The 27,509-nt window shown below is 34.0% G+C and overlaps 1 protein-coding gene across 1 annotated transcript in view; it reads left to right on the plus strand.

Annotated features, from left to right (window-relative positions):
* GBE1 (1,4-alpha-glucan branching enzyme 1) overlaps nucleotides 1-27,509 on the plus strand; it is a 344,340-nt gene that overhangs the window by 138,451 nt on the left and 178,380 nt on the right. The window contains exons 4-6 of the mRNA XM_077118703.1: nucleotides 23,358-23,483; nucleotides 24,284-24,419; nucleotides 27,396-27,486. Coding sequence (XP_076974818.1) covers nucleotides 23,358-23,483; nucleotides 24,284-24,419; nucleotides 27,396-27,486 — 353 coding nt within the window. The remainder of the gene's footprint in view (nucleotides 1-23,357; nucleotides 23,484-24,283; nucleotides 24,420-27,395; nucleotides 27,487-27,509) is intronic.

Consider the following 27,509-nt stretch of genomic DNA (forward strand, 5'->3'; position numbering starts at 1 on the left):
CTATTTGCAAATAGTGAAGTTTTATTTCTTTCTTTCTCATTTGGATGCCTTTACTCTCTCTCTCTCTTTCTTTCTTTTTTTTTTGTCTAATTGCTGTGGCTAGAACTTCCAGTACAGGACAGTAAGCATCTTTGTTTTGTTCTCTATCTTAGAAGGAAAACTTTCTGCCTCTCACCATTGAGTTTGATGTTAGTAGTGAAGTTTTCATATGCACCCTTTACCATGTTGGGGGAGTTTCATTCTTTTCCAATTTTTTTAAGTGTTTTTAACAAGAAGTGATAGGGGATTTTGTCAGAATCCTTTCTGCATCAATAGAGACAAACATGTTTTGTTTTGTTTTTTCTCTTTTGTTCTGTTTATGTGGTTTATTACATTAATTGATTTTCTTGTGTTGAACTGCCTTTGCACACCTGGGTTAAATCCCATTTGCTCATGGTGTATAATTGTGTTAATTGCTTGTGGATTTGATCTGCTAGTATTTAGTTGAGTATTTTTGTGTGTCTATTCATAAAGGATATTGGTCTGCCCTTAATTTTCTTTTCCTGTACTATCTTCATCTGGCTTTGGTATTCAGGTGATGTTGACCTCGTAAAATGAGTTTGATATTGTTTCGTTCTCTTTAATTTTTTGGAAGGTTTTGAGCAAGATTGGTGTTAATTCTTTATAGAATGATTGGTAGAATTCCCCTGTGAAGCTGTCCGGTCCTGTACTTTCCTTTGCTGGGAGATTTTTGATGACTGTTTCCGTCTCTATTTGTAATACATTTATCTTCTGTTTCTTCTAGAATCAGTGTAAGATATTTGTGTGTTTCTTGGAATTTGTTCATTTCATCTAAGTTGTTTAAGTTGTTGGCATATATTTGTTCAAAATATGTTCTTATGATCCTTTTTTATTTCTTGGGTCGGTAGTAATTTCCTCCCACCCCCCCCCCCCCTTTTTTAAAATTTTATTTTCATCCTCCTTTTTTGTTCTTAGTCAGTCTAGGTAAAGATTGTCAACTTTATTGATGTTTACCAAGAACCAGCTTTTGGTTTTGTTAGTGCTGTCTTGTTTTGCGATTCTCTATTTCATCTCTAATCTCTTTAAATTTCTTTTCTTCTTCTTGCTTTTCTTTTTTTCTGTCTCCACATGTGCTGTTAGGTGTTTGAATTTAGCTCTTTCTTCTTCTTCACTGTATTCATGTAGTACTATAAATTTCCTTCTCAGCACTGCCTTCATTACTTCCCATGTATTGATATGTTGTGTTATTTTAATTTTATTATAATATTTACTGAGTACCTTTGTGATTTGTTCTTTGATCCATTGTTAAATTAACTTCCTACATTTGTGAATTTTCCTGTTCTCTTTCTTTTATTGATTTCCAGCTTCATTCCTTTGTAGTCAGAGAAAATGCTTTGCATAATTTCAATAGTTTTATGTTTATTGAGACTTGTATTTTAACCCAACATGTGATCTATCCTAGAGAACATTACATGTACACTTGAAAAGAATGTGTATCCTGTTGATTAGAGGTATAGTATTCTGTATATTTCTTTTGGGTCTGGTTCACTTATTTTATCATTCAGGTTCTCTATTTTCTTTTCGCTCTTCTGTCTAGATGGTCTGTCTATTGATGAAAGTGGTGTATTGAAATCTCCAACTATTATGGTAGTTTTTTTATTTATTCCTTCAGTTTTGTCAGCGTTTGCCTCATGTATTTTGTGGCACTATAGTTAGTTTCTGAAATATTTAAGATTGTTATTTCTTTTTGGTTCATTGACCCTTTTATTAATATATGGCATCATTCTTTGTGTCTTGTAGTTTTGACTTAATGTCTATTTTGTGTACTATTAGTATAGCTACCCAAGCTCTCATTTGAGTACTATTTGTATGCATTATCTTTTTCCATCCTTTCACTTTCAACCTATCTGTCTTTATGTCTAAGGTGAATCACTTATAAACAACATATAGTTGGATCATGCTTTTATATCCCTTCTGCCAGTCTGTGCTTTTTATTTGAAAGTTTAATTCATTAACATCCAGTGTTATTACAGTAAAATAATTTCTTACTTCAGCCATTTTGTCCTTTGGTTTTATATGTCTGATGTCTCATTTTGCCTCTCTTTAATTTTATTGCAACCTCATTTTCTGTATAGTTGATCTTTTGTGATGTATCTGACTCCTTTCTTATTTCCATTTCTGTATATTTTAAAATTATCTTTGGGTTACCCTCATGTTTGTATTGCACAACCCAACTCTACCTCTTATGACCTACTTATTCTTATTCTGTTCAGAACTTGTTCTGTTCCCATATCTCTTCGTTTCCCCTCTGTATATTGTTTTTGTCCCACATTACTTCTTTGTAGTTTATGTGTTTATCAGAAAATATGACTGTTTCTTAGTCAGTTGCTTCTAATTCTTATTAAAATTGAGGTGTAGAATTATATGTTGAGGATACAGTACTACTGGGTTGTGCATTTAACCATTTAACTACCTTTATGGTGCTCTTTAAGTTCTTCACAATGTCACAAGCCACTGTCTCCTGTGTTTTCCTTTCAATATTGAAAAACTCCCTTTAGCAGTTTTTGTAGGGCAGGGTTTTTGGTTATGAACTTTCTCTGTTTCTGTTTATATGTGAACTTTTTAAACTCTCCCTTATTTATTTATTTATTTTTAAACTTTTTTTTAACTGTATGATATAAGATATATACAAAGCAAATAAAGAAAAAAACACTGATTTTCAAAGCAGTCTTCAACAAATAGTTACATGACAAATCCCAGAGTTTGTCATGGGCTACTATACCATCTTCTCAGGTTTTTCCTTCTAGCTGCTTCAGAACATTGGAGGCTATTTTTTATTATCCTTTTTTTTTTTTTTTTTCTTCTTTTTCGTGAAACATAGCATATATACAAAAAAGCATCTCCCTTATTTTTGAAGGACAGTTTTACTGGCTTAAAGTATTTTGGCCATTTTTCTCTTTCAATACCTAATCATACCATAACCTTCTCACCTCTATCATTTCTGATAAGATATAAGATAAGAACTTAGTCTTATTGAGAACCCTGTATGTGACAATTCACTTTTCTCTTGCTGCTTTCAGAATTTTCTATTATCTTTAGCATTTGACATTCTCATTAGTATGTAATTAGGAGTTCTATTAGTTTTGTCCCTGTGTGACTGTGTAACTCTTCTCTGATGGGTATATTTGTATCTTTCATAAGAGCTGGGAAGTTTATGGCCATTATATCCTCAAATATCCTCTCTGCTCTTTTTCTCTTCTCTTCTCCCTCTGGGACTTCCATGATGAATATATTGGTATGCATCATGCTATCACTCAAGTCCCTTCCACACTGCTCATGTTTTTCTATTCTTTCTTTCTGTTTTTCTAACTGTATTATCTTGACTGTCCTTTCTTTTTAGTTTGCTTATTCTTTCTTCTGCCTATTCAAATCTGCTGTTGTATGCCTCTAGTGTATATTTAATTTACATTATTATGCATTTTATTCCCATAATTTCTATGTTTCTTTTAAACTTCCTAATTCTTCTTTTTGCTCACACATTATTTTCATAATGTCCTCTAGCTTTATGTCCAACATTAGTGTTTTCCTATTCATATTCTTTAGTTCCTTGAACTTATTTAGAAGATTTATTTGAAAATCCAATGTCTATGTCTCCTCTGAAGTTTTAATTTGTTCCCTTTACTGACTCATCTTTTTTTTTTTTAATTTTATTCTTTATTGAGCCATATATTTTATTTCTTAGTGTGGCTTGTAATTTTGGCTGATATCTGGGACATTGATTATTTTGATGTCCTAATCTGATGAACAGTTTCTCTCTCTTGCCTAGTTGTTTTGTTGTAAGTTGGCTATGTGTTAAGGCTCTTCTTTGATGCTTGGTCTAACTTATACTAGATCTTTAAAGTAGCTCATGTTTAACTGTTCAGATTTTCTCATGTCTTCTGAACCTGATTCTTTCTCTGAACATGTAGTACATCTTCTAAGATTACCCTGTTATATGCAATATTTCATCTCCAGGAAAAAGCTTCCATTCCTCTGTTCCTTCTCTGGGAATCCTGGTCTATATGTGTTTGTGCAGAATTTTCTCCCTAGCTCCTATGATTTGTTTAACTTCTCTTCCTCGCTCAGTGTCCCCTTTTCACTCCACTTTTCAGTTCTGGGATCTATCTTGCCTCATGGCAGTTCTGGCTTACCTCCTGCAACTCTTATTTCTGATTTATTAATATGCATCTTCTTCTCTCTTTTTCCTTTGCCAGTCTAGCTAAGGGTTTGCCATTTTTATTGATCTTCTCAAAGAAACAACTTTTGGTTTTATTGATTCTCTCTGTTGTTTTTTGGTTCTCTGTTTCATTTATTTCTGCTGTCATCTTTTTTATTTCTTTCTTTCTGCTTTCTTTGGGATTAGTTTGCTGTTTTTTTTTTTTTTTTTTTTTTTTATATCTCATTTCTGCAGGTGTTCACGTTAGGCCTTTGATTTTTAGCTCTTTTCTTCTTTTTGATGTAAGTGTTTAGGTCTAAAACTTTCCACCTCAGCACTGCCTTTACTGCATCCCATAAGTTTTGGTATGTTCTGTTCTTGTTTTCTTTCGATTCAAGGTATTTACGGATTTCTCTTGCATTTTCTTCTTTGACCCACTGATTGTTTAAGAGCATGTTGTTTAGCCTCCATATATTTGTGAATTTTCCAATTCTTCTCCTGTTATTGATTTCCAGCTTCATTCCATTATGATCAGAGAAAATGCTTTGTATAATTTCAGTCTTTTTTAAAATTTGAAAAGACTTGTTTTGTGCCCCAGCATATGGTCTACTCTGAAAAATGATCAGTGAGCACTTGAGACGAATGTGTATTCTGTTGTTTTGGAGTGCAATGTTTTATATATGTCTATTAGATCTATTTTATTTATCATTTTATTTAGGTTCTCTTTTTCCTTAATGATCCTCTGTTTAGAATTCTATCTTCAGAAGAGAGTGATGTTTTGAAGTTGTTTTAACAACAACAACAACAAAACTATCCTGCTATTATTGGAACATTGGTTCTTTTAACTAGTTTTTCTTTTGCTTCATCAGTTCTAGCCTTTATCTCCCAAATCACTAGACTGCAGACTACTAGAATCAGAAGCAAGGGAAGCATATAGGAGGCCATGGTTAGAAATAGGGCTCAGGCATCTTTTTAAAAAATTGTACCCAGGATCTTTCTCATTACACATTTAGTATTGAAAACTGTTATCAAAGGTGGATAGAAAAGTTCATTATTCTCTTCATTGATTTTGGGGAGAAAATGTTAATAATCCCAAACATATCATCCACAGACCAATCAGCCTATACAAATCAATCTTGATTAGTGCTTAATTCCTTTTGTTAAGGGCACAAGGGAATTATTTTAGTTTGCTAAGCATGCCCCAAGCAGATAACATAAAATGGGAATTTATTAGCTTATAAGCTTACAGTTTTGAAGCCTTGAAAATGTGTAAATCTTGGCATCATCAAGATGATTCTTTCTTCCTGAAGACCAGCTGCAGGCAGTCTTCTTCTGACTCCTCTGCCAGATGGCAGGACACCTGGCGGCGTCAGCTGGCCTTTCCCTTTTCTTCTTGGTTCCCTTGCTTACACACCTTCTTGTTTCAGTGGGCTTTCTCTCTGTCTGCACTTCATTCTCGTATAAAGCAGTCCAATATGAGGATTAAGACCCACTCTGAATGAGTTGGATCACACCTTCATTTAAGTAGCATCACCAAAACATTCTATATGCCATGGGTTTACACCAAAGGAATGAATTAGCTTTAAGATCATGATTTTCTGGCATGTATAGAGTTCCAAACCACCACAGAACTGTATAATACATTTTGGAAAGATAACTATAAAACGCATTATTTTCTTCCTTCTATTTTAGTGCTTATAGTAATGAGTCACAGATATATAGAAAAGCAGACTGTCCGTAAAATTCTGTTTCCCATTTATTCCCCTTATACTACATTGAATCTAGAAATACATTAAATATATTAGCAGACTTTCTTTTTCTGATATTCACATACTGTGAAATATCTTACACTTATTTTATTCTTTCATCCATTAATGTGACAATAGTAGATTATAAATAGGATTATTATAAAGCCTGAAGAATTAAAACTTTCCCATTTTTATTTAGAAAATTTTTTAATAATAAAAGACTCTTATGCTTTTGTCTTTTACATTATGCATATATATTACATATATAACATATATATGTACCAAGAACTTTTATTTGATATTTGATTTTATAATGTTGTGCTAGATAAAGTAGGAAATTTACATTTCGTAACTGTTTAGGTGGATTATTTTCAGTTATATTTAATAGAAGTGTTCGCATTTTGGGCACGTTTTCCTATAAATAATAATGAGTGAAAATATACCTACAGGAACTAACCTTTTCTCATGATAAAGTACATAATATATAATCTTTTTGTGATTTGAATATTTACATTTAAGCTGAGTTCTTTTACTGAGATCCACAGTTAAATGTAGTTAAATGCCAACATTGTTTAACCCTCCTCAATTTAAGGTATTTTTTTTCCTACTCTTCAGTCTGCTCATCTTTACCGTCCTACTATGCCAATAGTGTTAACTTTAGCTAAACGCCTCAGTATGACCATGATTTGGGAAAAAAATAATGGCTCATGGACAAATGATTTTTTTGCCCCTTGAGAAAACAGCCATCGGTCACCATATCTAGCACAGCTGTTGCACAGAAGCCAGGTGGGTAATTCCCAGGCCTGTGCTTTATTGACTTCATTGTTCAAAAGTTCCCCCTACTTTTCCAGAGCGCTCTTCACACTTTGAATCTAGAGCTTAAGTTTGGTTTCCTTTACCAGTGGTTTCTATGTTATGATGTGAGGGCATCTGTGTTTAATAATTTAAAGTAGATGGTTCTATTGTGAAGGCTCCTATTATTTCCTAGGGCTCCTTCCCATCCTATCTCCACTGCCAGTGCCTTGAGTCTACTATAAAAAAGGGTTACATTGACCATCCTTTATAACCCCACCCTTGAATGTTGTGACAAAATTAGTTGACAAAAATTATTCAAATTCATACCTCTGCTATATTTTCACAGTTAATCGTCACATGTAGACATTATATTTTACAATGCTTCAGTCTATTTCATCACTTTCTAAAATTTAACAGGTAAAGTTATTTCCGTACCAGCGTTGACAGATAGCTATAGTAGTTCCTCTTCCCCTAAAACGACATGTACGTGGCACTCAACATAGGTCTTTGGTGGAAGAAAAGAGAGAAAAAGAGTGATAGTGTTGTAATTTATAATATAAGAGACTTTTATTTGCAAAGTCTATTTAAATATTCAGGAAGAATTCTTTTTGTCATTATCAGTATTCTTCTATAGTCATTAATTGCATTATTGGAGATATTAATCTTCATATGTATTAAATATATAGCTCTATCAATTTTTTCCAAAGGTCTCAATTTTAACAATGGTGTACTTTTTATCTAATGTGTGGAATTTCTCAGGTTTTTTTCTTGGGGCTCAATCATTCCCTTTTTGTCAAACTCTATATTTTACTTTATTGCAATAGCACTTAGAATAATTGCTTAAGAATCATATACTTTTCTTCATTTGATTCAATTTATCACCACATAGACTTTTGAAATTATGCTTAATAAAATGTTTTAAAGAGTACTTTAATTTATCTTATGATAGTGCCTTCCTTATCCAAGCACTTCTAAAAATACTTGTTAGATTTTTTTATTGGCATTATACCAGATTATAACTCTGTTTACTTAATAGAATTCTAGCCTTGGTTGCACATGGATGAGTCTCTTTGAAACACACTTTTTCAGTAATGAAAATTCACTGATTTCCCCTTTTATAGCTTTTTTCCTTTATTACTATATTGATCTTTCAATATCTTAGAAGTTTAAATCCTATAAATTTTTGTATCATGTTTAATTCATTTGTTTTCTAGCCTAAGACACCTAATCAATCTTTACACGATTACAACATCTTAGCACTGTTCCTATTCTTTTCACTTAGGAGTAGTTATTCTCACTTGCTCAGGGATATCGTTTTCAATGCCTGCTTCCTAAATCTTGCATAATCCCTTTGGATTTTGTCTTTTTATAGTGACCTCACTTTATAAGGTTTTTGTTCAGGTAATGTACTTGAAGTGAAGCAAACACTTTTTCAGTTCTTCTTAGGTGCTTCTTTATTTCTTTAAAGATTTTCCTCAGTGGAAGGGCAGAGACTGGAAAAATATTGCAGTTGTAATACTTTTTAACTAGTCTGGAAGACGGGGGAACTGAGATATAAGCCTTGGGGTGATCTTCCTTTTCATAGGGACAGAAGCATCTCTCTCTAAATCATTGTAGATAAGGACCTGTTTTTAGAAGAAGCTGTGACTGATCTTCATTTATATTCTTTTGGAAATATTTCACAGTTTCTTCTTTCCTATGTATAAGTATTACAGAAATAAATGTTTATATCTCTGTAATTATGTAATTGGTGTCAAATTAGGGGCAAAGTAGCTATAATTATTATCCCTCAAAAACAGTCTTTTACTGTTTAATATTTACTCAAATAATAATGGCATATCTTCTTTTCTTCTGTATAATAAATAAAGGACATCGGTGTAATAATTTGTTCTGATATTTGTTTGTACCACATTACAGATTAATTTTTTACTGGTTAAAATGATTAATTTTTCCTTTTATGGAAAGATTTTTGGTAATAGCTTTATTTTTGTTAGAGAAATCCTTTAATTTTCAGACTCAAATTCTAATTGAATTCAACCTTGGACAGGTTAATACTTTCCTATTTAAAAAAAATACTCAGATAATGATGGCATGATTTAAAACAAGAAATCCTGTGCAAAGCTAAGATAATATGAGCCAATGAAAATTCGTCAGTAGGTTGTTTTCAAAATCAACTCATTCCTGCCTTCTCTTTAGTTAAGCTACTAGCAAGAATATCTTCTTTTCTTCTGTATAGTGTCTAGTATTACATAATGTAAGAACTCCAAAAATCTTAATCTAATCATTTAATTTCTTTTCCACCTCTCTCATTTCCCTGCAAATTATAAATGTAAAGGGCATCACAAGGATATAACTAATTTTCTTATGGTTTTATATACATATAGCATGTGGAAGGTCATTTGGTTAATTGAAAATTATAAACCAAATTATGAAGCAAAGATGGAGAGCTCTAAAATGTAGGAAGTTTAGAATCCAGATAAAATTAACATAAAATATAAAAAAAAATATCAGAATAACATATTATTACTTGGTACTCATAGCTGGCTCACTACATAAGCAAAGTTTGTGCCAATTTTAGATTAATTTTACCAGTCAATTATATATAAATTTATAAAGGTTTATCGACAGGGTGGTCATTTGTACTTCAAGGTCTTATTAGAAAACTGCATTGATAATTTTATTGGTATCTTTTTTTTTTCTTATTAATTGAAATGTAAGCTCAAAATTCACAATGACATACTTTTTCATACTGCAAGTCAAAGTTTGTTTCCAAAGTATCAGACCGTGCCCACCATCCTCCATTCAGACACTCCTTTCTTTATTCTCCATCACAGCACTCTTTTGAGGTCCTTCTTAGTTGCAACTAGATGCTTTTGCAGTCTCCCTGCAAAAGACAGCAAGCTCCATGAGGGCAGCGCTATTCATCTGTATTTGTTAGGAAGCTAGCACTGTACCTGGCACACAATAACCACTAAATACATATTTGATGAAAAAATACCTTTAAATATCAAAAAATGTTTTTAATTTGAAAATTCAAAATGCGGTGTCTTTGATAAGCTTTTGTGTGTGTGTGTGCCAACTGATCATCTGTTTACATAGTCTCACCTCTGCTTAAGCAAATATGTCAGGTATTGGGTTGGAGCGTTTCTTATGGTAAATTTAGAGACTTTATATGAATGACATAAGTAGTGGTTATTTTGTTTAATTTCTAATAATAAGTTGGGAGAAGGTAGCAATTAAACTGTTTATTACAAATTTCCCTTTTGAATATTCCACTATTGATTCTTCAACTTAGCAACATTTACTCTAAAAGAATTTGCTTCTACTAGGGGCTGTCATTGGGGTTTATCTTGTTCAGTGAAGGTCATTAAAATGTTTTAGTACATGTTTGTTTACTTCTGGGGAGGAGTGTGTTAGGGCTCTCCAGAGAAACTTAACCAACAGGATATATATGTGATGTGATGTGATGTGTGTGTGTGTGTGTGTGTGTGTGTGTGTGTGTTGGCTCACGTGACTGTGGGGATTGGCTCTCAGATTTCATAAAGTCGGTAAGTTGGAAACTCCATGAAGGTTATGTTGAATTCTCGAGAAGAAGTGGGCTGGCTAATGTCAAGATATAAATTCTTCTTTCTAAAGAAAGAAGGTCTCCCTTTAAGACCCCCAATTGTTTGGATAAGGTGACTCATCTTATTGTTGAAGGCAGTCTCCTTTATTGATTGTAGATGTAATCAGTCATAGATGCAATGAACTGATTAATAATTTAAATCCATCTGTAAAATACCTTCATAGTAACCTTCGGGTTAGTGCTTCTTTGACCAAACCATTGGACCCTGTCACCTAGCCAAGTTGACACTTGAAATTAATAATCATGGGGGTGGGGTGAGAAGTTAATAAGTGGTAAAATGTATTTTTAGACTACTCACTAAGAAAATTGTACCCTTTAACTCTTTTTTTGGCACAATGTTTGGCTAAATTAAATGCATTTCATATTTAGGAAAGTGATTGTTTCTTCATGGCTGGGATTGTTCTTATTGCTGCTGTTAACTAATTGCCACAAACTTGGTGGCTTACAGCAATGGCAATTTTTTCTCTTATGGTATGTAGGACACAAGTTTGAAAACAATATAACTGGGTCGAATTCAGGGTGTCAACAAGGCTACCCTCCCTTTGGACGTTCTAGAGATAATCATTTCCTTGCCTCTTCCACCTTCTGCTTTCTGCCAGCATTTCTTGGCTAGTGGCCCTATTATTTAAGTCTCTGTCTCTGTCTTATTGCCTTCTTTTCTTCTGTTCAGATTTTAAAATCCTTCTCTGCTTCCCTCTTATAAATGGGATTAAATGCAATTGCATTTAGAGCTCACCTAGATAATCTAGATTACTCTCCCCATCTCCAAATCCTTAACATGATTCTATCTGTCTAGCCCCCCCCCCTTTTTTTTTTTTGCCATTTAAGTTAATATTCACAAGTTCCAGGGATTAGGATGTATATATCTTTGGGTGAGTAGGTGGGGCATTTTTCAACCTACTGAAGATACAATAACAAAGAGATACCTACAATAGCAAAGAGATATCTACATTTTACATGATCTTACTGAACCTTAAAACTGCCCCAAAATAAAAAAAAACAGTTAACAAAGAAAACTGTGAATGAATTCTATACCAATAAGCCCTTAGTAGTTTTATCTTTTTAGAAAGAAGATGATTAAAATTTTAGTTGAATTAAAATGAGATATAAGACCTTTACTTTTTAATTATATTAAACTATTCTATAGTTGTAATAGTTATAAATTCTACCTATGCTTATAAAAATAATGCTTATACTACATTACTTGGAAATACTAAGAGTGTATATTTCTTTTTACTTCAGGGTTCAGGTTATTAGCAAAATCATTACCTTCTCCTGTGGAATATCACTTGTTTTCCTACTTAATTACAAAGTTTTGTTTACTTTTTATTTTCCGTAGCAATTTCACATCTGTTTTAGTCATGATTCTCCAGGGAAATAGAACCAATAGGACATATATGTATGTAGGTATATTATGCAAATACTATGAGGTTTTTTTTTTTTTTTTTAAATAAAAATTGGCTCACTTAACTCTGGAGATAGCCAAGTCCGAATTCCATAGACCAGGCTGCAAGCTGGGATCTCTGATGAAGTTTTTTGATGAATTCCCCAGGAGAAGCTTGCTGGCTGGCCGAAGCAGAAATGGAAATTCTTCCTTCTGTCTGCTGAAATCATCAGTTCTTCCTTTAAGGACTTCAGCTGATTGGATGAGACTTCTCTCATTGCTGATAGCATTCTCTTTAGTTGATTTGTAGTTGCAATCAGCCATAGAGTTAATCAGGTAACTGATTAATTAAATCCTTGAACTATCCTCACAAAAACAAGCCAGTGCTTGCTTAACCAAACAACTGGACACCATAATCCAGCCAGTTGACATGTGTGTTTAACTATCACAACCCAACATTTAGCAACTTGGCAGCCATACACATCTCCTTAAACCATATGTAATCTCTAAATAAAAACAATAATATCCAAATTTTTGGCTAACATAATTCAACTGTCCTCTGTACAACTGGAAAGACTTTTTCCCCAGAAAGGGTTACAAGTCCTTGGTAATATTCACTCTTACACTTGCTATCCTGTAACTTAAATACTACGACATATAACTTATGTTATATAACGAGGGGATAAGATAGGGAAGAGAATAAGACTATTTGCTTTATGATTATATACAAACATGTTCATAACAAAATAAGGAAGAAATATTCAGAAACATTAGAGTCTTTGTTTCTGTCACTGGTCATGTGGCCATAGTTGTATGTATAACTACCTTTTTGCATTACCCATTGCACATTCCCTTTACCCTCAGTAAATTCAGCTAGTCATGGTTCTTTGCCTAGTGGGATGACCCAAACTTTCATTCCTGAATTTTCTGAGCCATTAGTAGCCCTGTCTATATTGGGTTGTTGTAGTTTCCCATTGACTTTAATCACAGAGCATGATAGTAGTAAGTGATACCCTAAGGGATCTCCTCTATTTCAGGCAAACTCTTATTTATCTTCATTATATAGTTGAATTTTCCCTAGATAATCAAGATCAGCCACCCAATTTGAATGACAACAGTCATTCCCTTCTTTGCCTCTTGATTTAGTAGCATGTGGAGCCATAAATGGCCAGGTCCCAGTTTTAACTGGCAGTTTAGTGGAATCATTATTGTATGTGTTGATGGAAGCACTCCTCCTTTTGGAACTAAAATCTGTAGACCAACAAAGCAAACATTTTTATAGTGTATTTCTAAGGGTAATGATATGTGGTTCCACTCCCATTTCCACCTTGTTTCCTGGACCCACAAATCCTGCCTGTGGGAGAAATAAAAACAGAGTGAATGCTGATTTAAAACATACACAACTTCCTGGAGAATTTTGCCTCAGCACTTGAAGTTTGTCACCATAATGAGTGCTGTAATTGAGACTTCAAAAGACTATTCCATTATCAATCCAGCTGCTTCAGGATGATGGGGAACATAGTAAGACAGTGAATTCTATGAGCAGGTTCCCATTTCCGCCCTTTATCTGCTATAAAGTGGGTTCCTTGATCAGAAGCAATGCTGTACAGAATACCATGATGGTGGTAAGTCTGGAGATTCTTGTTTTGACAAAACCATTGCATGCAGGGAACACAAACCCATATCTGCAATATGTGCCTATTCCAATTAGAAATGAATACAGCCCCTTTGATGATAGAAGTGGCCCAATGTAATCAACTTGCATCTAGGCAGCAGGCTGATCACCTCGGAAAATGGTGCCATATTGGGGAATGAGTATTGGTCTCTGCTGCAGGAAGATTGGGCACTCAGCAGCGGCTATAGCCAGGTCAGCCTTGCTGAGTTGAACTCTGTGTTGCTGAGTCTATACATAACCTCAGTTTCTACCACTGTAGCCACTTATTTCATAAGCCCATTTGGCAGTAACAGGAGTGACTGTGGAAAAAGGCTGACTGATATCCACAGAATGGGTCATCTTATCTATTTGATTTTTAAAATCCTCCTCTACTGAAGTCACCTTCTAGTGAGTGTTTATAGGGGACATAAATATCCCCATGCCCTTTGTCCTCTTAGAATGGTCTATCTACGCATCTTTTGCCAGACCTCTCTGTCACCAATTAGCCAATCATGTTCCTTGTAAGTCCTTGACCATCCACCCATTGTCCACAGCCTGTGAAATAGTATACCAACATGCCTTTGGCCACGTCTCCTTCCAAGAAAAATGAACAGCTGGGTGTCTTGCTCAAAGTTCTGCACACTGGGAGGATTTCCCTTCAGGACTGACTTCAGGAGTTCCTCAGAAAAGGGTTGCAGTGCTGCAGCTGTCCACTTCTGGGTGGCACCTGTACTTTGTGGAGAACCATCTATAAATCAGTCCTGAATTATCTTTTCCTCAATCAACTGATTATAGGGAACTCCCCAAGAAACCATAACTGTATGCTGGGAATGAGAAGGTAATATGGTAGGAGTGGGTCCATTGACATTTGGGATGTTTCTTTGTGTAACTTGTGCCTTCAGGGTCAGCTCTGGCCCACTCTCATATATACCACTTTCATTTGATGATAGAATGCTGCTGTGCATGCCCAACTTTATGGCTTGATGTTCAGATAACTCCTAGCTCATGATGGGCAACCCAGGTCTCATGGTAACGTGGTTATGCAAGATTAATCATTTGGTCTCTACCAAGGCTCAGAATCAGGCCAACAGCTGTTTCTTAGAAGGATAAGGATTGTTTGTAGAGATGTCAGGGCTTTACTCCAAAATCTTGAGGTTCTGCACTGTAATTCTCCTCTGGAGACCTGATAAAGACTTCAGAGAGCATCTTTATTTGCTACTGAAACTTCCAGCAGCATTGGATCCACTAGATGAGATGGTCCAAGTGGGAGGGAAGCTTGTACAGCTGCCTGGACCTGTTGCAGAGCTTCCTGTTGTTCCAGTCCTCACTCAAAATTAGCAGCTTTTCAGGTCATTCAGTAAATGTGATGGCATAGCACACCCAAAGGAGGAATATTTTATTTCCAAAATCCAAAGAGGGCAACTAGATGTTTTGTCTCTTTTTTGTCTATAGGATGGGTCAGATGCAATAGCTTACCCTTCACCGTAGAAAGTATATCTTGATGTGTGCCACAACACTGAATGCTGAGAAATTTCACTGTGGCAGAAGACACCTGAATTTTTTGGTGGTGGTGGTGGGGAGGTTATCTCCCACCTTCTCATATGCAAATGCCTTAGCAATAAGTCCATGGTAGTTACTATTTCTTGTTCACTAGGTCCAATCAACATGATGTCATCAATGTAATAGGCCAGTGTGATGCCGTATGGAAGGGTCCATGTGGACTGTTGTGACATAGGGTTCAAGAGTCAATATATCCCTGTAGGACAGTGGTGTATTGCTGGCCTACCAGCTGAAAGCAGACTATTGTGATCTTTATTAACAACTATCAAGAAAAAAACATTTTCCAGATCAGTAGCTGCTTACCAGGTATCAGTGAATGTACTGATTTACTCAAACAATGATAGCACATCTAGAATAGTAGCTACAGTTGTAGTCACCACCTGTTTGGTTTACAATAATCCACTCAACCTTCAAGATCCATCTGTTTTCCTCAGGCTGAAAAGGAGAAATAAATGAGGATATGATGGAAATCACTATCCCTACCTCCTTCAAGTCCTTGATTGTGGCACTGTTCTCTTCGATACTTTCAGGAACATGGACTTCCCTTTGATTTATTATTTTACTAGGTAGGGGCAATTCTGGTACCTTCCACTTGGCCTTTCCTACCATAATAACCCTCACTTCCCAAGTCAGACACTAATGTGAGGATCCTGCTCGTTGGTGAATGTGTCAGTTCCAACTATTCATTTTGGAACTACTTAAAAAAACAGAGAACTGATCTAGGAACCCACTGGACCCACTGACATGGATCTAGCTAGAATTCCATTGATCACCTGCCACCCATAAGCCCTACTCTGATAGGTGGGCCACAGTAACATTTTGGGTCTCCTGGAATTAATGTCATTTCTGAGACAATTGTTAATAATCTTCAAAGTGTGTGATCATTTCCTTGTCCCTAATGAACCATCACCCTGGTGAGAGGTCATAGGTCCCTTTGAGGGAAAGCTGGGAGAAAGGTTAACAGGATTAATTTTTGGCAGTGTAGTAGGGTCCTTCTTCAAGGAGACCCAGCTTTTCCTTCATTCAAGGAATTTTGTAAATTGTCTCAAGTCTGGGAATGGATTGAGGGGCTGTGACTGTCTGTCATTATGATTCAGGTAGACTTTTTTTCACTTGACATAGAAGTCTTCTGCTTATACAGATAACATAAAAAAATTATAAAAAAAAAAAAATTATTAGATGACTGTTTTAGTTTGCAAGCTGTGAAATGTGTTATACCAGAACTGGAATGGCTTTTAAAAAAGGGAATTTACTAAGTTACAAGTTTACAGTTCTAAACCTATGAAAATGTCCAAATTAAGGCCTTCAGGGAAAGATACCTTAATTCAAGGAAGGCCAGTGGGTCTGGAACAGCCCTGTTATCTGGGAAGTCACGTGACTAGCATCTGCTGGGATGCATTGCTTTCAGCCTCTGTTCCTGTGGAGAGGTTCCTCACTTTGCTTCTCTGGGACTGGCCTTCATCTCTTGGCTTCCCTTGGCTCTCTCTAGATTCTGGCTTGCTTAGTGTCTCATGGCGTCCTCTGCTGGGCTGCAAGCATCTCTAAACATCCGTGTCTGTTCTCTAAGTGTTGGCATCTGTGTCAGCTTTGCTCTGAAATTTGTCTGCTCTGTCTTTTCTGAGGTTTCTCCAAAACGTTTCCCTTTTAAAGAATCAAGAAAACGAATCAAGACCCACTTGGAATGGGTGCAGTCACATCTCCATCTAATCAAAAGGTCACACCCACAACTGGGTATGTCAGATCTCTGTGGAGATGATCTAATCAAAAGTTTCCAAACTACAGTATTGATTTAAGATTAAACGCAATGGCTGCCTCCACAAGATTCTGGATTAAAATATGACTCCACAAAATTGAATCAGAATTAAAAATACATAATATTTTCAAGCTGGGACAACTACCTATTCCATGATCAACTAGCCAATGTCTGAGGTCTCTGCAAATCAGACACTTCCGATTACTGCTTTGATTCTGCTGTCCATTATGATAGCCACACCCACATTGTCTTTGGTGATTTAATGCTGCCAGTGACTTCTGCCAATTCAGGATCTGATCATACCCATTTTCTTCCAGGATCCTAGTTCAGTGACAGAATTCCCCGTAGTAATATTTGACTTTGAGAGAAGAACAAGCCACAGAGCTCTTCAGGGATGATTGATTGCTACCAAAAATTTGTCCCTCACAGTCTTGGTGAAATTTTTGTCCTCTGGGTATTCCTAGGGAGGGTGAATAGGTCTTACATAATAAATCCACCCTAATATTCAAATTTCTCTAAGCCTTTGGATCCCCTCATCTATATTATACAAGGACAGTTCTGGCATTACAATTTCAGTCTGTGTAGACCACCTTTATGTCCATTCTTCAGCCAGGTACCTGAAGATACTGGTAGAGTCCTTTTTAACCCCTTGAACTACAATACTAAATCTAGAATCTCTGTTTATAGGGCCCATATCAATAAATTCAGCTTGATCCAGTTTTATATTCTTTCTGCTATTATCCCACAACCTTAATATCCATTCCTACACATATTCTACCACTCTCTGTCTATTTAAATTGGAAAGACAGTGCCATTATTTTGTAGCATTGTGTACCTCCTCATGGGTCATGATTTGCACCTTGCCTTTTGGGGCATGTTATGTGTCTGGAAGAAAAGAGGAGTGGCAATGGGGAGTGGGTTATGAGAGGAATTAACAACATCTTACAGACTTACCACCAGGGCATTCCATTGCAGTTTCATCTGGTGAAAAAGGATTCATCTCTTCCGATGGAAGTCTGAGGGTTCTTTTCTCAAGGAAGGTGGTTATAGTTTTGTCAGGCATAGCAAGGTTGATCTCTTCAGATAGAAGTTGGATGGCTGATTCCTCTGGCCTGCCTAGAAGCCAGGTGGCTGATTCCTCAGGGCAGACCATTACAGGTTAATATGGCAAAGAAGACTCAGCAGAATCTAGGGTTTCAATGTCTCTACCGTCACCCCTATCAACCAATATATCCCATCCAATTTTCTAGATCCCAATCCTTCCCATTCTTCTTTAGCAGTAGACCCTTCAACTTGGAAATTCAATTTACATTGTAGTTTAGCCACTCAAACAATGAGACTGTGGGTCTGGTTTTTAGAAATCTTATGTTTGTGGCTCTATGAAATGAATTTCTGGGCACATATATAATAGTGTATATAATAGATTAATTACAAGGTTTGGGGAATTTCTGACTGTGGAGATGGGTAATTCTCCATCCCATAGAGCACTCCACAAACTGGGAATTCTGATGACAGGTTTTGATGGATACCCCAGAACAATCTGGCTGGCTTCATGAAGCAGATAAGGAAATTCTTCTCTCTGTCTGCTGAAATCATCAGCTCTTCCTTTAACTTCTCTCAATACTGATGGCAGTTTGCTTAGTTGGTCGTAGATGTAATCATCCATAGATGCAAACAACTTACTGATGATTTAAATCCTTGAAATATACTCACAGAAATAATTAGACCAGTGCTTACTTAACCAAAGAACTGTGTACTGTAACTTAGCTAAGTTGGCATGGGAACTTAGCCATTAGAAATTCTTTATTTTTATACCTTTATAAGTATTCATTGTTAAAATATCAAAATAATTATGTTTGTTCTAAATAGCTGCTGCTTGGTTCTTTATAATACTACTCCCTTTGTCCCCTTACCACCTTACCCCACCCCCTGCAGACCTTTCAGACCTCAGAATAACCCAGAAATTAAAAGGGTAATAGCAACACATTACGGGACCTCCACTTTGTGGCCATTCATGCCATCTGCTTGGTGACTGCATGTACTATACTTGTTCCTAAATATATGTGTATTTATATATAATCTGAAAGCATTTAGAGATGATTTACAGAAGAAGAAGAAGTGACATTGCTTCATAGCTCAGGAAAGAATGGTCATTTATGGTAGGTAACCTGTACCCCATCAAATAGTTAACTTGGTAAATATTCTTTTTCTACCTCCTTTGAGTAATGCACTATTTCTATTATCATTATTATTTACAAACAGTAGCTTCTCTATTTAGTGAGTATTTGTGCCTTTGGTAGTAAAATATAGATAAATTGAATTAAATTATTCAGTATCTGTGCCTTTTCTAAACAACTGAACACATCTACTGTTTTTATACAAAATTGTTGCCTACCTGAGTAGCATCTATTGTCAGTAATTTTCCAGTCCATGGAGAAGATAGTCTTTTTTTTTTTTTTTTTTTTTACATGGGCAGTCTACCTAGAAGCAAACCTGTGTCTCTGCCACCTTGGCCCACCCAGAAGATAGTTTTTTGCACTAGGCATTTCAGTTCCTAGCATGAACACACATAATTTTTTAGTCTTCACTATTTTATAAAATTGTTTCTTGCATTATGAATTTTAGTTCTAAATGACATATAAATAAAATTTAACTTCGTACATTTTGCTACGTCAATTTAATTTTTACTCAGGTAGAGGTTTAATTTATTCACTTCCTTATTTAATGTAATAATGTCTTTTGATAGTAACTTACTAGAAGTCAAGGAGATAATTTGGTTCATTAAAAAAGGAGCCTAGTAACATTTCTATAAAGTCATAGTAAGAAGTATCTATTTGTTTTATAAAAATTTCAACATGTTATCTGTTCTCTAATATAGTTTTTAAAGTAATTTTACATTTTTTGAAAGTTTTATTTTTTAACATTAAAAAGTCTCATATAGTTAAGAAAGACGAGGAATACAACTTTTGTAGCACAGCTCAACAAGTATGTATTTATAATTACATCATCCTTTTATATGTGATCCTTATTAAATCATCTTCTTTTTCTGAGTATAAAAGCTATATGCATAAAATAAATTCATGCCAATATAGAATTATATAGCTAGAAAATGAAAACTTTTAATCCTTCTGCCTGGAGATAGCTGTGTCAATATATTTTCTATCTTTTTAATTACTCTAGCCTGTGAGTTTATGTGCATCTAAATTGGGAAGGTATTCTGCATTCTTGTTTACAATTTATAAGGATATTCTTGCATCTTTCAATATGATTCAATAGTATATTCTTTAATGGTTATACATTATTCTGTCATTCACTTATTATGAATAAATGTAACAAAGATATTAGACAATGATATAGTGCTTTGAGCACATCTATTTCTATTGGGCAAATTTCTATTTGTAGAATTATTGAGTCATTAAAGGACTTTTTTTTCAACATTTGATGCATACTACCAAATTTCTATTCAGAAATTTTATATTATTTTATTCTCATACTAGAACTGCATTTGTTGTCTTATGCATTTGATAGTATCTTCTACGTATCAGCTACCTGTATAGACTTATTACCATTACATGATCGATTAAGCTAGCTTTTAAAATAATTTGCCATATTATACTGATAGTTAAATCCTTATCTCATCATCATCTGAGAGATATTTCAGAATCTGAACTGGAACCTGAATTCAAGAGAACATAGCAAAAATCTAAGAAGTACCCATTCCCTGAAACCTGGCCTTGAAGTGTTTTGTGAACAGTCTAATCCAGAAAGTTCCTATTCTTCACTCATTGAAATGTCTCTCAGAGTTAGTCCCCTCCCCCCCAATATAGAACTATTTGCTGGTTTCCAAGATTACAGTATTTTAGGAATAGCGAATGAAAATTGTGGTGACGTAGCTTCTATAGACAAGTGTATTGGGAAAGAAAGCCTAAACGATTTTAATAAAGATGACTATAAAATACAGGAACTTAAAGAACCTTCACTGTAGAAAATTGTATTTTCCTTTTATGTAATGGTTACAGGTAAGTGTTCCAGATTTGATTGGAAGCTTTAGTTCTACACATCTTTCTTCACAGGATATATCTTTAATATGTCTTGGGAGGTTGCGGTTTAGTCCCCATCTAGCTGGTGGGAAGAGTAGGGAAAGAATGTGGAAAAGGTTCACTCACTCTGTTAAAGCCTATCACCTAGAAATGCCATCAGTTTCCTGTTCATTCCGTAGGAGAGAACTTAGTTACCTGGACAAATCTAACTGCTAGGAGGTCTTGGAAATGTAATTAGAAGTCTCCAAGTGAATAAACAACCCTAATACCAGATAAAAGTGACAAGTGACAGCTAAAGAAGGGAAGAATCAGAACTTTTGGTTACAGAAGATTTGAGACCTCAAAAAGCCTATTTGATTGAAACCATTCAGTGAAAGAGGACATAACCATTTTTAGATCTGGGGTTTGATTTTACCTTACCTATGAGCTAGTAAACTAATCTATTGCTGTTTCATGGATTCTGGAAGAAGACAAGGTGTGTCTGGTCAGAGACAAATGACTTTCTTACTTTTGGCACACTAAGCATATTCACATTCATTTCACTTGTCCTTTAAGTCCCATGGGGGTGAAAATATAAGGCCCAGATAGATGCTGCCCACACAGTGGGTTTGCATGGCAGCTGAGGAGTATTAAGTTTGGGGAATCAATATTTTAGAGCAAGCAGTTATAAAGCCTGCTCTGTGTCTTCTAAGGAGATAGTACTTTTTCATTTAGTGTTGTTCACTACAAAGATAAACCTGGAAAATGGTCAGGGCCTTGCATTCTTATCTTGTCCAGTAAAACATGTAGGGGTACAAGAGACCTATTGTGGACTGTTTTTTCTAACATCCATTGCTGCTCATTAGCCAGTTAAGAGAAGATAAATTAATGTTCCAAAGGATTGAGAAGTTATATTTAGCATGATTATCCTTCATATTCTTTATTTAAGGATTCAAATATTCCCTCTGCCAACAAATACCTTTGAAATTGATTGTTGTTTGTCTTCAGACTTGGTAGAGGTTGTAGAGCCACTTGCAAAAGAGATAGACAAATGAATGAATTAAACTGGGTGCTATTCACTAAAAACTTATTTCTATTATTTTATTAACACTTTCTCTATTCTGGATTGATGAATGAGCAAAGGGCCTTTTCTCAAATATGTCACTGTTGTACATTATGCTAGGAATTCATGTGGCTTAAGGAACATATATTTTGGGATAAAACCTTCCTGAAGTGGGTTGGTCCTATTGAGTCATATTTTTTTGAAAATCATTTGAATAATAGCATCACCTGGCTATGATCAGTTTCAGTGAGTAGGAGGCATAATGCAGGAGAAAGGGAAAATTGAGTTCATATAACTTAGACATTCTTTTTCAACACCCACCTGCCCCTTCCACCATATACCATCTTCATTCTATTTTTTTTTTTTTTTTGCTATCTGGAGGAAGTGCTGTGAAAGCCTGTTAAGAGCAAAGAAGTGAATGTTGGAAGCTTTATGTTCGGCTTTTGGCTTTGGCATTCAGTGACTTTGGGACTTTTGGCAACTCAATCCCACTTAATATTTGGGTTATAGAGATTCTCTGAAATCAAATGAAATATTGCACATGAAAGTCCTTTTTGAACTATAAAGTGTTGTACAAATATTTAATTACTGAGAATTATGAGTACTTGAGCTTTTTTCTATTAAAGGAAACTAAAGAACATGTTCTTTCTCAATGCTAAGGTCCTAATATGTTCTTAATCTGGACATGTTTTATTATATTACCCTGTTTTAGAAAGTTTAATAAAAAAAAACGGGATTTAAAAAAATGCTATGATTTTAGTCACTCAGGAGTTCTGTTTATGTAGCACTTTGTTGTCTAAACATACTGGATAAATTCAAATTCCTTTCTTTAATATTAAGCCTAAGATGGAGGATTCAGAAAATTTTATTTGCATCTTTTATTATGTTGTGTTATTGATACCAGTACTGGATACTATTGGCAAATATTGGAATGGATATTTAAATGGAAAATGATTGTCCTTATATGGCAAAGCATAATGGAAATAGGATGTAGAAGATGTTGAGAAGGGCTGGAAAATATGTGTAATGTAGAATATGTGTGTGGGTAGTTGGGGGGGATGTTTCTGTGCGCACAATACAAGTGTTACACAAAGCCTATTTTTCTCTTTTTGTTTCCTGAAAATGTTAGCACTAATTGCTATAAAAAGAAAAGAAAAAAAGAGGTGGTGAGATAACTCATCCTTTAAAAAAAAATAGCATAGGATTATTTCCACTTGTTTATTGATTTATTGAGAGTAGCTTCCAAATGTCATTTCTGACTTTTCAAAGTCCACTGTATGTTTATTTTAATTAACCATGGTAACAATTGGTTTGCAATGATGGAAATTGTCAGAGAATCATACAATATTCAAACTGAATGTAACCTTAAGGATCATATATTATAGCAAATGAGGACAGGAAGGTCATAGAGTTTAAATACCTTTTTTAAAGTCACACCTTTGGATGATAGTTTAGATGAAGATAATTCCTCCAATTCCTAGTAGTAGCAGTGCTGATAACTGTTATGTATTTCTTAAAGTTTTGAAAGCATTTTAAAGCAATAACACTATTCTCTTTTCAGATAGTTATTACGAGTAAAAGTGGAGAGACCTTGTATCGCATTTCACCGTGGGCAAAGTATGTGACTCGTGAAGGTGATAATGTGAATTATGATTGGATACACTGGGATCCAGAACCCCCATATAAAGTGAGAACAACAAATCTTTAAATCAATGCCTGTTCCACTATTTCTAGGAAAATTAATTTTTACTTTTATAACTTTTATAGTAATGTACAACTTCTCTCTTCACTGCTAATTTAGTATTTTAAATCACAGTGTTCCTTTTATGCTGTATATATATGCAAATCCATCATCTGCAGCCAATAAAATGTAGATGTGCATTTTTATTTTGTTCTAAGTTTCTAAGTTTACAGAAAAACAACTAACTAGATTTCTACATACTGACTAGAAAGACAACTGATTTTTTTTAACCACTATATTTGATTCATCTAAGACTCATCACTATTTTTCACTGTAATGTACTTGAAGTTGAAAGAATCAGTGATCTGAGGAAAAGGGTATGGGGAAGACCACTGAATAAATGTATTATTAAGGTAAAGTTTGTATTATTGACAAGAGTTGTTTGTATCTTTGAGCTATGTTTTCTGTCCTTCGAGTTGTTAGGGCTTATTGAGAAATACTTTGCATTTTGTAACTATTTATGCACTTAATAGCTCTGAAATTTTTTCTAAGATTTCAACTCACAAGTTTCTTCAAGGCATATAGTATTAAGCCAATGCATAATTCCTCTTTTATAATGAGTTTATTAACAAGATCTTAAAAAGGATTTTTTTTCCAAAAGAAAATTTAATTAATGCAGCTATTCCTTTTTATATCCAAACACAATTCCAAGTGTTTGAGTTGACTTACCATTTCATTTAGCATGCTTGATCAATTAGTGTCAGACCTTCCTTGTCTAATTCTATATACAATTTTATGTTCTGTAGCTTAAGCATTCCAGACCAAAGAAGCCAAAAAGCCTAAGAATTTATGAATCTCATGTGGGAATATCTTCCCATGAAGGAAAAGTAGCTTCTTATAAACATTTTTCATGCAATGTACTACCAAGAATTAAAGACCTTGGTAAGTAATGACACTGATTTTTATTCAGATAAAATTTTAATGAGTCTGTTCTCCTATTGGAAAAGTTAATTGCAAGTGTCTCATTTTTTTGTGTTGAGATTAAATATGTAATAGAAATACATTTTATTTTAGTTTCTTAAATTGTCTTGTAATAGTGGTAGCATAGAAAAGAGAAGTGGAATAAGAGTGGAGAAATTCAAGATATTATTCCAATTTCAATTTTAAGTAATGTGAACTTATGGCTTCCAAAATTGTAGATAAATATGTCAGCTTAATTTCTCTTCTATGGTAGTGAACTTCTAGCAATTTAAGGGGTCATTGATTATACTTTGTTCATTTTAGTCTTTTAGGGGAAAACGTTACATTTGTACCCTGTCAAACTCATTTTGCTTCAGAGCCATTGTATATATGTATATAGATGCATGCATGTATATATGTATATGTATATGTGTATGTATGCATGATATATCTATGTGTGTGTGTGTGTTAACCCCTGTCTGGATAATTTATTTAACAAACATTTATGACACACCCTCTATGTGAGACACATTGTGTGAGATGTTTCTATATTGAACTATTATGACACAGACCTTGTTTTCATGTCAATAACCAGGAGATTGAATAATATTCTGCTAATTATTGATGTAGTATGCTTTAAAACTATCTTTCTTTTTAAAGCTTTTTTTTAATTTATTTTTATTTTTTATTTTTTTTTTATTAACGGAAAGAAAAAAAAAAAAAGAAATTAACCCAACATTTAGAAATCATACCATTCTACATATGCACTCAGTAATTCTTAACATCATCACATAGATGCATGATCATCATTTCTTAGTACATTTGCATTGGTTTAGAGGAACTAGCAACACAACAGAAAAAGATATAAAATGTTAATATAGAGAAAAGAAATAAAAGTAGTAATAATAGTAAAAAAAAAAAAAAAAAAACCCTATAGCTCAGATGCAGCTTCATTCAGTGTTTTAACATGATTACTTTACAATTAGGTATTATTGTGCTGTCCATTTTTGAGTTTTTGTATCTAGTCCTGTTGCACAGTCTGTATCCCTTCAGCTTCAATTACCCATTGTCTTACCCTGTTTCTAACTCCTGCTGGACTCTGTTACCAATGACATATTTCAAGTTTATTCTCGAATGTCTGTTCACATCAGTGGGACCATACAGTATAAGCTTTTTTTTTTTTAATAAATTTACAGTATATTAGCACCTACTCCAGAGGTTGGGCAGGAGGATAAAAGCACATTTAATTATGCTGCCTCTCGTAGACAGTCCAAATTTTGGCTAGAGTAAAAGTTTGTTACTCAAAGTTAATGTCTTCAGTTATGTATACATTTTAATTATTTATGATTGTGAGGTTAGGTTCCATAATAAAAATAAATTAAATATTTGGATAACTTATTATTAATTATATAATAGATATTATGTTAAATTGTTATATTTGAGGTGGTCTACCTTATTATGTAGTAAAAAATTGTTTATGACCTGGTCTTGCAGAAGGTTGGGCAAAACAGGGCTGTCTTCACCTACAGATCTATTGTACTGAATAGCCTAACCCAGTACTCAGATCATAAATGAATCCATGAAGTATAAATGCCATAAAAATTAGTAATAAAAACTGTAACTTGACGCTTCAAGATAAGAGTAATATTTATTACAAAATAGAAAAATAACTACAGACTCTAAAACACATTTAATTGTTATAAGGAATACAAAAATTGATTATGTTATATAAGCAGTTTATGTATATATCTCCATCTGACCTGTTAAAATTAATTTGAATTTTTTCACACTAGAAAAACAATAATAAGAACTTTTCAGTAGATTTTGAACTAGTGGTGAAGTTTACACCTTGTTTTATATTTCTATAAAATTTAAATATATTTTATATATTTTATATTATATAAAATAAATTTGAATTTAATATTTTATTTAATATAAATTAATTTAATATTTAATATAAAATAAATTGAATATTTAATACTTAAAATAAAAATATTCTTTTATATTTATAATCCCTAAATCTGAATGTAAATGTGTAGTTGTATTATGACATGCTGACATATGTATGACATGCTGACATAGTATTAATGACATGCTGACATATGGACAAGATATCATCTAAGAAAAATGAAATTAATTTGACACCTTTTACAAAACTGTGTACAACTATAGTTATATATTTAATGAAATGGTACTAAATATGAACCTTGTATAAGCCTTAAGAAAATCGTAAAGCTTGCATTAACATGGACTTAACTTTGAGAACAGAGTCAGAAATATTTCCTACGTATGTTTTAGGAATGCTGCATTGAAAGCAATAAAATCATATTTGAAAATTTTATCAATTTATACTTTAAAGAAAAAAAATCTGATTTTCTTAAAGACCAAGAGTTTCTTAATCTCTGATTATTATTTGTTAAACTTCAAAATACATTAATAAATGCATTTAAGTTATAGATTTATTAATACAAAACTTTTATCTTTCTGAATTACTTCACTTAGCATTAAAGCAAAACATTTTCAGATAGAGAAAGGAGGTGATGTGTGCATGTGTGAGAGTGTGTGTATGCACATGCAACTTCGGAGTGATTTTATAGGTGGAAAAATAATGGGAAATGACTGAAATAATCTTCATTGTGCATATTAAAAGTGCAGCTGAGGCTTAGCATATGCAGATTGTCATCATTAATATTCTAAAGCCAAATTAAGAGTATGTTTGCATATCATTTATTGCTTGTTTAAATGAAGATATTTCAAATAGCTAGTCAGAGTATAATCTCAAGAAACTAACCATCCAATTTTGTATTAGAAGGTCAGACAAGTGAAAGGTATTAAACTAGGACTTTTAAAAGATCAGACTTCAGTTATATAGAAAATTTAACCTGTCTTCAGAACGAGGATGTTCTGTTTATATGTCTTTACTTATTTTTAATCTTTATTTGACCTTTGTTTAAATAGGATACAACTGTATACAGATGATGGCAATCATGGAGCATGCTTACTATGCCAGTTTTGGTTACCAGATCACAAGCTTCTTTGCAGCTTCAAGGTAAAGTGAAAGACTCATTATAG

This window comes from Tamandua tetradactyla, chromosome 10, assembly GCF_023851605.1.
Source record: "Tamandua tetradactyla isolate mTamTet1 chromosome 10, mTamTet1.pri, whole genome shotgun sequence".
NCBI lineage: Eukaryota > Metazoa > Chordata > Mammalia > Pilosa > Myrmecophagidae > Tamandua > Tamandua tetradactyla.